The 14,332-nt window shown below is 36.4% G+C and overlaps 3 protein-coding genes across 5 annotated transcripts in view; 2 read left to right on the top strand and 1 right to left on the bottom strand.

Annotated features, from left to right (window-relative positions):
- Positions 1-3,588, bottom strand: part of LOC111448811 (serine/threonine-protein phosphatase 5-like) — an 8,756-nt gene extending 5,168 nt beyond the window's left edge. The window contains exons 1-5 of the mRNA XM_023088575.1: positions 3,299-3,588; positions 2,525-2,725; positions 1,916-2,085; positions 1,739-1,810; positions 486-636 (exon numbers count right to left, since the gene is read on the bottom strand). Coding sequence (XP_022944343.1) covers positions 486-636; positions 1,739-1,810; positions 1,916-2,085; positions 2,525-2,603 — 472 coding nt within the window. The 5' untranslated portion in view covers positions 2,604-2,725; positions 3,299-3,588. The remainder of the gene's footprint in view (positions 1-485; positions 637-1,738; positions 1,811-1,915; positions 2,086-2,524; positions 2,726-3,298) is intronic.
- Positions 3,589-4,958: 1,370 nt separating this feature from the next.
- LOC111448808 (elongation factor 2) lies at positions 4,959-8,815 on the top strand. Of its 2 annotated transcripts, XM_023088571.1 has the most exons (4): positions 4,959-5,107; positions 5,523-5,581; positions 5,688-5,775; positions 6,176-8,815. In XM_023088571.1, exons 2-4 carry the CDS (start codon positions 5,579-5,581, stop codon positions 8,614-8,616), a joined length of 2,532 nt encoding a protein of 843 aa, XP_022944339.1. In that variant the 5' UTR covers positions 4,959-5,107; positions 5,523-5,578; the 3' UTR covers positions 8,617-8,815. The 2 variants fall into 2 exon arrangements, with proteins under 2 accessions (XP_022944339.1, XP_022944338.1); XM_023088570.1 differs by lacking the exons at positions 4,959-5,107; positions 5,523-5,581 and having other exon boundaries at positions 5,661-5,775.
- Positions 8,816-9,745: 930 nt separating this feature from the next.
- LOC111448815 (integrin-linked protein kinase 1-like) overlaps positions 9,746-14,332 on the top strand; it is an 8,689-nt gene continuing 4,102 nt past the window's right edge. For both annotated transcript variants that reach the window (XM_023088581.1, XM_023088580.1), the window contains exons 1-6: positions 9,746-10,329; positions 11,048-11,122; positions 11,231-11,326; positions 11,963-12,048; positions 12,289-12,409; positions 13,175-13,254. In XM_023088581.1, the coding sequence (XP_022944349.1) occupies positions 10,009-10,329; positions 11,048-11,122; positions 11,231-11,326; positions 11,963-12,048; positions 12,289-12,409; positions 13,175-13,254 (779 nt within the window). In that variant the 5' untranslated portion in view covers positions 9,746-10,008. The remainder of the gene's footprint in view (positions 10,330-11,047; positions 11,123-11,230; positions 11,327-11,962; positions 12,049-12,288; positions 12,410-13,174; positions 13,255-14,332) is intronic.

The raw sequence follows: 14,332 nt of genomic DNA, 5'->3' as shown, positions 1-14,332 counted from the left end.
ATTTTTTTTTTTTTAAAAAAAAAAAAAAAAAAAAAAAAAACTGATCTCCGTTAGCCTATCCTTTATAAGTTTTGGAAAAATATTCGCAATGTCTTTTTCTAAATGAAAATTATTATCTTTATTTTACCAAATTTGATAAAATAAACTATAAACTAACAAAGAACTAATTTTAAGATTTTTTGGAAATACATAGATTAAATTTAGACATAAATAAAGAACAAAAATGGAATGAGTTTCATAGTACACAGATTAAAACAGTATTTTAACCAAAGTATTGTCAATGAGTTGTTATCTTTTCTTACACCAAGAAGTTCCTTAACCAGTCCCTCAAAAATGGTAAATGACTAATTAATATCCCCAAAAATTATATTTCGACCAAATAACAAATAAACTACAGCGGCAAAAATAAAGATAAAAACTCCATGAAAACTGCTCTTTAAATTGTCGAGCACAAACTAAAAAAAAATATGGAATAAAAATTATACCTACAGGGTGGAAATCAATAGAATTGATCGAAGAATCCGTTTGTGGCACTGGGGCTGCAATAGCTTCTTCAAAATTAAGCTTCACAATTGCTTTTTCACATTCCTTCAACTTCTTGATAGTGTCAGGATCCTTAGGACACATCTTCTTGAGCTTCAGTTCATAAAGTTTTTTTTTTAAAAAAACAAAAAGTTAATACCAGGATGCTACAACTCAAGAATGACTTTGAAACTAAGGAATCCAAGTGGTAGTCCACACAGCATTCAATAAATCTTAAAAATCTCGGTGACAGAATGTATGTCTTCAAGTGAAATACAACCAGGAACTAGAACGTCTAAAAGACAAGAGCCATCTTTTAAGAAGCCTAAATGTAACTAAAAGGAACTGACGACTCTAACATTCTTCTAGAATAATTTATATCACGAACTAAATAGATTTTTTATATGAGATGTCAAAATGAACGGGATAGGAAGGAGATTCCACACTTACAGCCCATGTATACTTTTTTATCCTATGAGAACAAAGGTTTCAGTTAAAAAAATTAAGTTAACAAAACATGAACAAGAACCCCGCATAGTAGCTAGTAATTTTTTTTTTATGATGAATCACATATGATGATCCTTTGCAAAACTGCAAATCAATTCTATCGTTCTATGAATTAATACAAATTGATCTACTGACTAAATAATAATTAATATAATGATGGAATTAAAGACCAACATCTAACTTGCAATAAAAGATTAAGAAACTATCGTGTATTAAGTGTTGTGATCTAACGGTGAAGGCATGATCAATTATGCAAACTGGTGATAGAATCTAAAGAAATGAAATGACATTGAAGGATAAGTGAAAAGGAACTACAATAATTTCTCAGTAATTCGAGGTACTTGGAACCTCTATCTTGAGTTTCCTCCAGCCTAAACCAACTAAACTATTGCCTACCTTCCACCCCCACTCACTCGGCTCTATCATGATAAAAAAATCCTAACGGATAAATCCTCGGCTACTTAAATTATTAATATGCAGTAATACCCTAATGACATTTCTGACTTCCCATGGGCAATGACCTTTTTCACGACCAGGTAGTTTGTATAACTTGGCCAAAAAAAATTTTATAAAAAAAGTTACAGGTCAAGTACTGTAGGCTACATATTCAGATTTGACTTTATAAAACCAACTTTGAATTCCACATGGAAAAGAAAATATAAAGGAATGTAGCCAGTTGCAATATTCAAGTGGATCCTAGTTAACCGACCTGCTGAAAATCTTTAAGTGCTTCTTTGAACTTCCCCATGGCAAGATAAGCAGCACCACGCCTGTAATAACCCTGGTATGGCAATATACTAGTATATATTAAAAATACACGCAAATAATAATATTATTAGAAGAAAAAACCATAAATAACGGCAGAAGCTTAATTTTAAAAGTGTGCCTTGAAATATCTAGAATTGACTTCAATAGCTTTTGATGCATCCTCTAGCGCACTACCATACTCCTCTAGCTTCATGTGTGCAAATGCTCGATTTGCCCAGTATACAGCATTCTGATTGTTGAGTTCAATAGCTTGCGTATATAAATCAATAGCTTGAACATATTTGTGAGCTGAAATCCAAAACAAAAATTAGCACAGCTCACAGACAGAAGGCATATAAGCAATAACATCACCAGACATGTAACTATTGATGAAATAGCCTTAATTGAGTGAAAAATAAAATCTCCTGCGTACATGGACTACTGTCAATTACAACAAGAAGAGGCAAGAACCTATTGTTTGGCGTAAGAACAAATTCTTTTCATTTATACCATTGAAGAACGGAAGTCCATCTTATTGAATAGAATAAAATAAAACCATAGACTGAAATATATACTGTACAGTTGTAGTAACAAATGTCTCTTAATAACAACCTCCAAGAAAAGGTCGGTTCGTGTATACAACTCTCAAAGTTAAAAACACCGACCACTGGTTATCTTCGTCAAAGATAAGGAAGAAACTCAAGTGAAAGAATATATAGCATGAATACAGTAAAGTAACTTGTGGTACCTGCAAATGCTTTGTTGGCTAGGCATTTAATTTCTTCCGCGTGCATGGAATTGGACTTGTTGATATCCATATTGGGCATTCCCTAATCCCTAATACGAAGTCACTTAAGAAGTTAACATTTCATATGCTCCACAGTGCCTCCCTTTCATTGTCGCTAACCTGTTCAACATGGTCCTCCATAGATATAGAAACAACATGTACCTAGCCTCAGAAAAGAAGTAGACAGTCAACAACTTCACAGTAAAGAAAAGACTTAGCATACAAACGTGAATTTACATCAATAATGGAAACACGATTCAACTTCTACGGCCACCCCGTTATACTCAATAATATCAACGCTCTAAGCAGGTAGGTAAATACAGCAACAAAATCCATTTATCAATTCAATCCAGAATGCAAAAGTCATTTAATTGCTCAGGCACATAAATCATTCGCTGTGCATTTTCCTCGAATAACGACTGCTCTTGCATACTATTTCAAAACATTTTATGTTCTGTTTCTGGTCGGCAGCATGTCTGCGACAAGAATCTCCTTCAAGCATGTCGAATATTTGGTGTAATTTTTTATATTCAATTCTCAAACTGTAACCGAATGATCATAACAGACAAGTAATCAAACAGAAAACGCTAGCCAAAACTATCGATCACCATAATGATAGTCAGAGCAAAGTATTTAACAAATAGCTAAGGAAATTTGTTCGCCCTTTTCCGAGGATCTGAACTGAAGGTTAAGAAATGAGGTAAAGAAATGAAGTACAATGAACAGATCGCGTACCTGATACGATGCTACTGGTGCAAGGGGTGGATGATGCAAACGATCTCAGAGAGATGAGCAAATTCAATGGTACAGAGGAGCCCTAATTTCATATGGAATCTGTGTAGTTAACAGTTCAGCTGTGGTTTGAGAGGGAGGAGTTGAAAGAGGAAAAGAAGGTGAGATCCATTGTTTGATATTCTCTTCTCACTTTTCTCTTCTGGTTTATTCCTGTTTTTTCTCCTGTCTTTTCACCATGTTTCAGATATTCTCTAAACAACGAATTGGAATCGAAAAACAATGCATAGAATCAAAATCAACCCAAACTCATTTTTAGGCCAAATAAATGTCTTCAAAAAAAAAAAAAAAACCCAATTTGGATTAAAAAATAGGAGGAATTGGTTTTAATTACAGTTTTCATTTTTATCCTTTTAATTTCCTCCCCAAATACCATTTAAAGAATATGTTATAAAAAAAAGTGTTGGTTAACATGTCATATTAGCTAATTTAGGAATTAGCAGGAGTTTATAATAAAATAATACTCTCTCAATTGGTATGAGACCTTTTGGAGAAGTTCGAAGTAAAGCCATGGGAGCTTATGCTCAAAGTGAACAATATCATGCCATTGTGGGGAGTCGTGTTCATCTAAACAATATCATACCTCGTGGAGAGAGTTATTGCCATGAGAGCTTATGCTCAAAGTGAACAATATCATGTCATTGTGGGGAGTCGTGTTAATCTAAATAATATCATACCTTGTGGAGAGAGTTATTTCCATATTGTGTTGTGATTTACTTTTATAATCTAGTCTTGTATCGACTAATTTAGGGAATGATCGTGGATTTATTTTTATATTGTGTTGTGTTTTACTTTATAATTAAGTCTCGTATTGGCTAATTTAGGGTATCGGCTAATTTAGGCAATGATCATGGATTTATAATCAAATAATACAAAATTATCGTGGATTTATTTCCATATTGTGTGATCATGGGGTTATAATCAAATAATACTAAATTATCGTCGGTTTATTTCCATATTGTGTTGTGTTTTACTTTATAATTTAGTCTCGTATCGGCTAATTTAGGGAATGATCATGAGTTTATAATAAAATAATACTTTCTCCATTTGTATGAAACATTTCGGGGAAGTCCGAAGTAGAGCCATGAGAGCTTATGCTCCAAGTGGATAATATTATACCATTGTGGAGAGTTGTGTTCGTCTAACATAACATACATAAAGCAAAAAACATCATACCATTGTAGAGAGTCGTGTTCATTTAACATAACATATACAAAATGGACAATATCACACTATTCTGGACAAAAGTTATTTCCATATTGGGTTGGGTTTTACTTTATAATTTACATATTTTTTTAGTGGTAAAAATTTGAAGAAATTAATTTAAAATATGACAAAAAATCATTATCTATTTGCAAAGTGATTAGCCTAATAAATGTATAATTAAAATTAATGTGAAACTTTAGGGCATTTTGAATAATTAAGTCTAATTAAAATTGACTGAAAAAAAAAGAAAAGATTAGTACTGTATGGGAGGGGCCCATTTAAGGAGGCTAATATTAAGAAAGGACATATCTAAAGGAGGATACTTTTACAATTTATGTCGGTGTTGACTTGGCCCAGCCCAAACGTAAACCCTAGGTGCTCAAATGGCCCGTTTTCCTTGATACCGCATATTAAACGTATTATCACTTTCCCACCCTTCTCATTCCTCCTCTGCCGCACGCTGTCTCGGTGCTCTCTGCTCCTCGATTCATTTCTGCAGGCTAGAGGGGGGTGTCTTCCTTTTGTTCTTCCTCCATTGCTGCACAGGTTCTTCTTCCGTCTGATTCAGCTTCCTAGTAATTTCAGTGTTCTTTTGTCTCTAGATTATTTCGTGTATGTTTGTTTGTGCGACTTACCAGATCTGCTTGCTCCGTTGTTTATATTCGACGGATGTTTACAAGATCCGTTAGGTAGTCGTTAATCTTCGATGGATCGGATGGTTGAAAGAAATTATCTGTTGCTTAATCCAAGTAATTTCGTCGAAGTTTTAGTTACTGTGTTAATGAATAAATTCGTTCAATCTACGTGGCTTCGGCTAATGAGCTGGCTATGTTAAGATTTGTTTTATTTTTGTAATGATGTGTATGTTTTTCTAACTTAAAAGTTATGATTTTGGTTTGCGATATTGTTACTGTTTGTTTTGTTTAATTTATCGTTTTAACAGTAATATTTCTTTTTTCAGCGGTTTATATAGTCTCTATTTCTTGGACATTGTGAGGATTTAGAAGACTTGTCAAGATGGTTAGTATTCTCTCCTCGTCGCGATTTTAATCGAGTGATGTGCGAATTGCTTCTTCAATTCCATATCTGCTTTCACTTATTGATATTTGAAATTATGTGTGTACAGGTGAAGTTTACAGCCGAGGAGCTCCGTCGAATTATGGACTACAAGCATAACATTCGTAATATGTCTGTTATTGCTCACGTAGATCATGGTAAGTTATTTTTTATGGAAGGATTGACATTGTTAACTTCCATTTATTGTTATATTTGTTAAGTGGGCGTCAGTATGTTTTTTTTGAAAGGATTTCACATGTCAATTCACATAATAATAAATAAATGTTTCTGCTGGACATCAATTATAAAGTTGTGTCCAACTTCATACCGATTTTTTTTTAGTTGAACGAAAATTCTTGGACTTGTTTTCTGTTATTTAATTCTCCTAAAAAATTGCATATACATACATTGTCTCATAGTTGATTCAATAAATGGGTATTTGTGGGAAAACCGAAGTTTTAAGAATCTTTACAGCTATTTATATATTATAATCATATATCTTCTTTAGTGCTTATTTACTCACTATTTTTTTGTTTGTTTGTTTCTTTTCCATTTCAGGGAAGTCCACTCTTACAGATTCTCTTGTGGCTGCTGCTGGTATCATTGCTCAAGAAGTTGCGGGTGATGTTCGGATGACAGATACCCGACAAGATGAGGCAGAACGGGGTATCACCATCAAGTCGACTGGAATCTCCCTCTACTATGAAATGTCTGATGATTCATTGAAGAGTTATAAGGGAGAGAGGAATGGAAATGAGTACCTTATCAATCTTATCGATTCACCTGGGCACGTCGACTTCTCGTCTGAGGTTACAGCTGCTCTACGTATTACCGATGGTGCCCTTGTGGTGGTGGATTGTGTTGAAGGTGTTTGTGTCCAAACGGAGACAGTGCTTCGTCAGGCATTGGGAGAGAGGATTCGACCTGTGTTGACTGTTAACAAGATGGACAGGTGCTTCCTTGAGCTTCAAGTAGATGGCGAAGAGGCTTACCAGACCTTCCAGAGAGTTATTGAGAATGCTAATGTGATCATGGCTACATATGAGGATCCACTTCTTGGTGATGTGCAAGTGTACCCTGAGAAGGGAACAGTTGCTTTCTCTGCTGGTCTGCACGGTTGGGCTTTCACCCTGACCAACTTTGCAAAGATGTACGCCTCTAAATTTGGAGTGGATGAGTCAAAAATGATGGAGAGGCTTTGGGGCGAGAACTTCTTCGACCCTGCCACCAAGAAATGGACCAGCAAGAACACTGGATCTGCAACGTGCAAGCGTGGATTTGTTCAGTTCTGCTATGAACCTATCAAGCAGATTATTGCTACGTGCATGAATGACCAGAAGGACAAGCTATGGCCTATGTTGCAGAAGCTTGGAGTTGTCATGAAATCTGAAGAGAAGGATCTGATGGGTAAAGCATTGATGAAGCGAGTGATGCAAACATGGCTCCCAGCAAGCAGTGCTCTCTTGGAAATGATGATCTTTCATCTCCCTTCCCCGGCCACGGCCCAGAAGTATCGTGTTGAGAACTTGTATGAAGGTCCACTAGATGATGCTTATGCTAGTGCCATCAGAAATTGTGACCCTGAGGGACCTCTTATGCTTTATGTATCAAAGATGATTCCTGCATCGGACAAGGGCAGGTTCTTTGCCTTCGGTCGTGTCTTCTCTGGGAAGGTTTCGACTGGTCTGAAAGTTAGAATCATGGGTCCAAACTATGTCCCTGGAGAGAAGAAAGACTTGTACGTGAAGAGTGTCCAGAGAACTGTCATTTGGATGGGAAAGAAGCAAGAAACAGTGGAGGATGTGCCTTGTGGTAATACGGTTGCCATGGTTGGGTTGGATCAATTTATCACCAAGAATGCTACTCTGACAAATGAGAAGGAAGTAGATGCTCATCCAATCCGAGCCATGAAATTTTCTGTATCTCCTGTGGTGCGTGTGGCTGTTCAGTGCAAGGTGGCATCTGATCTTCCCAAGCTTGTGGAAGGCCTTAAACGTTTGGCGAAGTCAGACCCTATGGTCGTGTGTTCCATGGAGGAATCTGGTGAGCACATTGTTGCTGGTGCTGGAGAGCTACATCTTGAGATCTGTCTGAAGGATTTGCAAGACGACTTCATGGGTGGAGCTGAGATCATAAAATCTGACCCTGTTGTCTCTTTCCGTGAAACTGTCCTTGAGAGGTCATGCCGCACAGTGATGAGCAAATCCCCCAACAAACACAATCGTCTATACATGGAAGCACGACCCATGGAGGAAGGACTGGCAGAGGCTATTGACGATGGTCGCATAGGCCCACGAGATGATCCTAAAATTCGGTCTAAAATTTTGGCGGAGGAGTTTGGTTGGGACAAGGATCTCGCGAAGAAGATTTGGTGCTTTGGTCCTGAGACTACTGGCCCCAACATGGTGGTTGATATGTGTAAGGGAGTTCAATACCTGAATGAAATCAAGGATTCCGTGGTGGCAGGTTTCCAGTGGGCGTCTAAAGAAGGTGCGTTGTCTGAAGAAAACATGAGAGGCATCTGTTTTGAAGTGTGTGATGTGGTTCTTCATGCTGATGCCATCCACAGAGGAGGTGGTCAAGTCATTCCCACAGCTAGGAGGGTAATTTACGCATCTCAGTTGACAGCCAAACCCAGACTTCTTGAGCCAGTGTACCTGGTGGAAATTCAGGCCCCGGAGCAAGCTTTGGGAGGTATTTACAGTGTTCTTAACCAGAAGCGTGGACATGTGTTCGAGGAAATGCAGAGGCCTGGTACACCTCTCTACAACATCAAGGCATATCTCCCTGTCATTGAGTCGTTCGGATTCTCGAGCACTCTGAGAGCTGCAACTTCTGGCCAGGCTTTCCCTCAGTGTGTGTTTGACCATTGGGACATGATGTCTTCAGATCCATTAGAAAGTGGCTCCCAAGCTGCACAGTTGGTTGCTGATATCCGTAAGAGGAAGGGATTGAAGGAGCAGATGACTCCACTGTCCGAGTTCGAAGACAAGCTGTAGATCACACTCGTGTGGTTGGTGGTTATTAGGTAAGAAACGCTTATGAGAGGTTCTAATTTATTTTCGTCTGCCCTGCCTATGGAAAGTTTTCTGTTGTTTGAAAATACTGTTATGCTGAACTATTTTATTTGCAATTGTTTTTTATAAACTATTATTTAGATTATTCTCCATTTCTGTTGAAGATGCGTGATGACGACAATTTTTTTTTTCTTTTTTTTTGAGTCATCAGGATTCCAATTTTGTAATTTTGTCTTTTGAAATCAGGTTTAAGTTTGATTTTAGTCCTGAACCATATTTAGGATTGTTCTTATTTTATTTTGCCAATATAGGAAGCAGTAGAAGGAGAAATAGGGAGCTAGAGCCCAATATCTAGGAAATATGAATGGAAGTCTGCTGATTGATGTATGATTTTTGGTCTTTAAAACTGTATTAACTTCCTAGCCATTTGTGATCATGGTTTTCATATTTTCGTAGTAAAATAGTAAATTCATGGCAAAATTTTTGAAACAAAATTAAATTTTTAGTTTTCAATCATGAATTAATACACTACTAAAATATGGATTGACAGTAATCAAATGGGGTTTAGGAGTTTTTAAGTTAAAAATGGTGTCGTTTGTAAAGTGGCATATTTGTCGGTAGAAATTAATAGTTTACCAAATCGATATTGGTTATACGTAAGCAGCCGCTTCCTTCAAAAAATAATATAAATATTATTGACAACTAAAGCATGACAAAAATAAGATAAGAAATGATACGTTAGGTCGATAACATGAAATAAATTTTGAGATAGAAATCGTTTCAATTCCTTGGAAATAAAAATGGGTATATTTTAATTTTGAAAAGTTTTATTTTAACTTTTGAAATTGATTTCAAATGAAAGTTTTGTGGAAGAATGAAAATTTAAGAGATAAACATATAGTTGGGAGAAAAGTTTGGATGGTTTTGAAATAAATTAAAAAAAAAAAAAAAAAAATTAAAGTTTTGAAGTGGGATTTTATAATTATATTTTAATGAATTTATTATAATTTATTCGAGGAAGGTTGCCAAGTAGGGAAAGAAAAAAAAAAAAAAAGTGATGTTAAATACTGCAAACTTTTACTTTATACGTTAGCCTGACTGAGTCGTAGTTATCTGTTTATCGGTACCAAGTCGCCGTCTAAGCGACACAGTTCCATCCCAGCAGAATCGCCAGCTAACTATCCCTCCTTTTTCATTTTCCTTAATCTCATTGTCCTTCAGAATCTCGAAACTCCTGCGCTGAGGATGGGGGGAGAGGAATTCGATTCCATTGACCAACCGACTTTGGAGGAATGCAGTGTATATTAATTTTGTCTGTTGTATGGTTTTTTGAGGTGGTGGCAATTTGGATCTTTTCCCCCCTCCTCTTCCTCCATGGATGTTAGTGCACGAGCTCGTTTCCCACTCGGCAAACAGTCATCGCTCAAGCCGGAACGTGAAGATTCGGCTGTGGTTACCGATGAGCTTGATGATTCGATCGTGATTGACCCTGGGATTAAGCTCATGTACCTGGCGAATGATGGCGATTTGGATGGGATTAGGGAGCTACTGGATTCGGGTACCGACGTGAATTTTCACGACACTGATGGCCGAACCTCTTTGCATGTTGCTAGTTGTCAGGGCAGGCTGGACGTCGTTGAGTTGCTACTCGAACGTGGTGCAGACGTTGACGTTCAGGACCGATGGGGCAGCACGGTGAGTTTTAGGATACTTTGTTTCTGGTATATTACATTAGGATGGCCGCTACGTTTTTTGTTTTTTTTTTTCATAGCTTATTCGACTCCCCTGGCTTCCAAATACAAAAATAAAAGAAGGATGTTAATATCAATTTGAAAATTTGGATGATTATCTCATGGTTGAATTTCTTCACATTTTTATGAGCAAAGTTGTTTATTGTTTCAATTAGCACTATTGCTTCTGCCACATAACTGAACTAATACCTCTAATGTTATTGAACACACGAGGAAATGAAGTTAGCAGTGCCTTAGTTTCTGATTGGTTCTTTAAGGTTTCTAAACATCCACATATGTTAGATGGTTGAAACATGGTAATTGAAAACTGAAAAATGTGTCTGAAAACAGTCAGATTGGTGTGTTGGACATTGCATAAGCGATTGGTATAGTACCCACAATATGAATTTTCTTCTTCTTCCAAACGATGTAAAGAGGGGTGGATATTTGAGCCATGAAAAGTATTTCTAGAGCGAATGAGATGGATTTTAACTTTTAACTGTTAACGGATTGTATCTTTTGAAGTATTGTTCCTCTGTTTAAGAAACAGTTCATAGTTGGCTACCATACTCATTTACTCATGGTACTTAATATCCATTTTCTGTTTCTATTTAATAATCTGGGTTAAAAGAAGGAAATGGTTGAAGAATTTGAAGTTATAGAATTTATTTTGTGTTTAATAGCCTCTTGCAGATGCCATATATTACAAGAATCATGATGTGATCAAACTCTTAGAAAAACATGGTGCAAAGCTACCGGTAAGATACTGTAATTAGCACTTGTAATGTGCAATTGCTTTTATTCTGTATGTTCTCACCTCATTGTACTTACAAGTTGCTGGGAATATTCCCTCTTGTATATCCCAGATGGCTCCAATGGTAGTGCAAAATGCTCTTGAAGTTCCGGAATATGAGATCGATCCAAATGAACTTGATTTTTCTAAGAGTGTGAACATTACAAAAGTAAGTTTGCGTTCATGCTATGCTATCAAGTTTCTTTAATACATTTTCTATTTTCTGAAGTATTTTTCTTTGTATATTAATATGATAACAAATTCAAAAGTTTACGAAAAATTGAGGAATCTCTAAGTGAATGAACTTTTTAAATTTTCAATGGGGATATGCATGACAAAAAAGCTAGTACAGTTCCAGCCAAATTTTCTGTTTAATATTAATACTAATTTAAGGATTTTGAAATTAACAGGAACAGAAGGATTTCAGTCACTTTTTAATCCTACGATTGCAAAATACAGTTTTCAAAATTCTCACTCCTGGTCTGAGCATTGTGGCATAGACTTGGCTTGCTAAGATTAGAAAACTACATGTTTGGATCTCAATTAAAATTATGTCAATATTATCTAGCTTATGGATCCCTCATACTTTCTGTTTGATTTTTGCATTTGCACGTTGTTGAAACCTATTATAGTTTGAAGAAAAAATTGAAGATGTGGCCAATTTATTCTAATTCTTTGCGTAATGTAGATCCTTGTTGATATATACATGTGAATTTGGGTGCTATTTGTTTATTTAACAGAAACAAGAAATCAACTGACTTCAATTTTGCTAGTCCTCTGAATCCATTAAAATATAATTACACAGGGAACTTTCTGCAGTGCTTCTTGGCGTGGAATTGAAGTTGCCGTGAAGACACTAGGCAAGGATGTTTTCTCCGACGAGGATAAAGTGTGGGTTTGATTTTGTGAAATCATTATTTCTGTTTCTTATGTTTATTATGCTTCCTTTAACTCATCATATGTTGGAGGTGGACTTGATAATTCCCCACAATTTTGGGTACTCTGCTTATCAGATTATTGGAATTCCATTAATGTCCATTTGGATAGCTCTACGGCTTTCCCTTCTATTCTATTAGATATCGAAACTTCATCTCTTGATATCTATCTTATAGTAAAATTTTAATGTTACAGGAAGGCATTTAGGGATGAACTTGCTTTACTACAGAAGATACGGCATCCTAATGTTGTGCAATTCCTGGGAGCTGTAACACAAAGTAGTCCAATGATGATTGTCACAGAGTATTTGCCCCAGGTCTACCCTGTTTTCCAACTTTATTATATGAAGGAAGTTTGACCACGTTCTTCTATGGGGAGCTTTGCAATATTATTCACTTTCACTGCATTCCTTTAAACTTTTTCATTTGAAATGCTCAAGTGGTAAATCAATATGGTGAAATAGATAGCTGTTCATGAAGTTTTAGGATAGCATGTTACAATTTGTAAATGCATTAGTGTTATCATCTAGATGTATTCTATATATGTTCCCTAATGATTTTGTTTACCCCAGCATGTTTTCTTTCAAATTGTTTCTAAGAAAATCTGCAGGACAGTATTCCTATGTAATACCATGTTGTAAGATTAAAGTGAAGCAGCGGCCTTGATATGTTAAAATCTTTCAATCTTGTAGAAGTTGATGTGAGCTTGAAATTAGTCTTGAGGTATAGTGAACATGGAGAAAGAATAATGCATATTGTGGTCTGTTTGAGTAGGATAGAAGGTAACATTTCCATGCTGGAGTTGTAGCTAAGGTTTTTAATCTTTAATTCATTCACACATTTCCATGTTTAATGCTTTTGTATGTAATAACTTGAAGAATGTTTAACGGCACTTCACATAAATCATGACCAACTGTTGGCAGTTATTGTTTCTATTTCTTTGTCTTGGTGTCCTATATTCAGGCTTTTTATAATTACTCTCTCAGTTCTATGTGTCAATTTGAAACAATCTTTGCAGTGCCTTGTACATTTCATGTATCACTGAATTGTTTTTTCTTATAAAAATTTATTTCTTTTTCCAGGGGGACCTTCATGCATTCTTGGAGTGTAAAGGTTCCTTGAAGCTACCAACAGTTGTAAAGTTTGCTCTTGACATTGCAAGGTCAAATCAGTTTAATGTTCCTTTAATTTGTTAGAAAGTTTTTTCAATCTGGAAAATTGGAAATTAATCAATTATTAGTATAAAAAACATTCGAAAAAAGTATGATATGGCCTAGTGCTACTTCATATCACTAACGTTTGGCTAGAACACATATTGATCCTTGCATTTAAGGTAAAAGAAGTTGTCTTTACATCATTCTTAAATTGGATTATCTTGATCGCCAGTCGCCACTCAAGATCCTTGCATTTAAGGTGAAAGAAGTTATCTTTACATCATTCTGAAATTGGATTAGCTTGATCGCCAGTCGCCACTCAAGATGGCTCAGTCATGAAAAAGGACGTGTAGCATCATATTTGGGATTTTGGAGGAGATCACTATCACTTTTTCATTAGAAACTGGCAACGAAGTCATTACCACTGATTTTAGTTTGGATATTATTCTCAAGCCAAAAAATAACTAAAATTGTCCATGATTAATGGAAAGAGCACATGAGATAGAAGGTGCACGTTAATATTTTCTCTCAAGAGAATTATCTTCATAACAGAAGATGACATTGGATAGATTGCATTTTGACTCTAAGATGTTGTTTCTGATCAGTTCTAGTTCCATTTAGTGTTGGAAGAATCATGTAGCATGAGTTGGATATAATTGAAAAATGTTTATTGACCTTGTAGATTTTTTCTACCCAAACCATGTTAGAAAAGTTGATAGACGGATTTTTGTTTTATGTTTCTACTATTCAGGTAACTGAGTTGTGCCCTTCATTATAGTATATATGGCCATCTTGTTTGTTGGTTGTTTGCTCTAATATATTATAATTTAACTATGCGTGAGGTCTTATTCTTCATGATTGGAGTTCCTTTCTCTAAAGTCTCCCTTCTGTGGGCTTGGTTTTTCTTATGCACTTATATTCTTCAATTTTTTTTCTTGATGAAAGTTGACTTTTCATCATCCCCCCCCCCCCCCCCCCCCCCCCCCCCCCCCCCCCCCCCCCCCCCCCCCCCCCCCCCCCCCCCCCCCCCCCCCCCCCCCCCCCCCCCCCCCCCCCCCCCCCCCCCCCCCCCCCCCCCCCCCCCCC

Source organism: Cucurbita moschata, unplaced genomic scaffold (genome assembly GCF_002738365.1).
Source record: "Cucurbita moschata cultivar Rifu unplaced genomic scaffold, Cmos_1.0 Cmo_Scf00010, whole genome shotgun sequence".
Lineage (NCBI taxonomy): Eukaryota > Viridiplantae > Streptophyta > Magnoliopsida > Cucurbitales > Cucurbitaceae > Cucurbita > Cucurbita moschata.
This window is presented reverse-complemented; position numbering and strand designations above follow the sequence as displayed.

Coding starts and splice junctions, on each gene's coding strand:
- LOC111448808 (XM_023088570.1), top strand. CDS start 5,676: ATGTGTGTACAGGTGAAGTTTACAGCCGAGGAGCTCCGTCGAATTATG. Junction 5,776..6,175: donor TATTGCTCACGTAGATCATG/GTAAGTTATTTT, acceptor TTTCCATTTCAG/GGAAGTCCACTCTTACAGAT.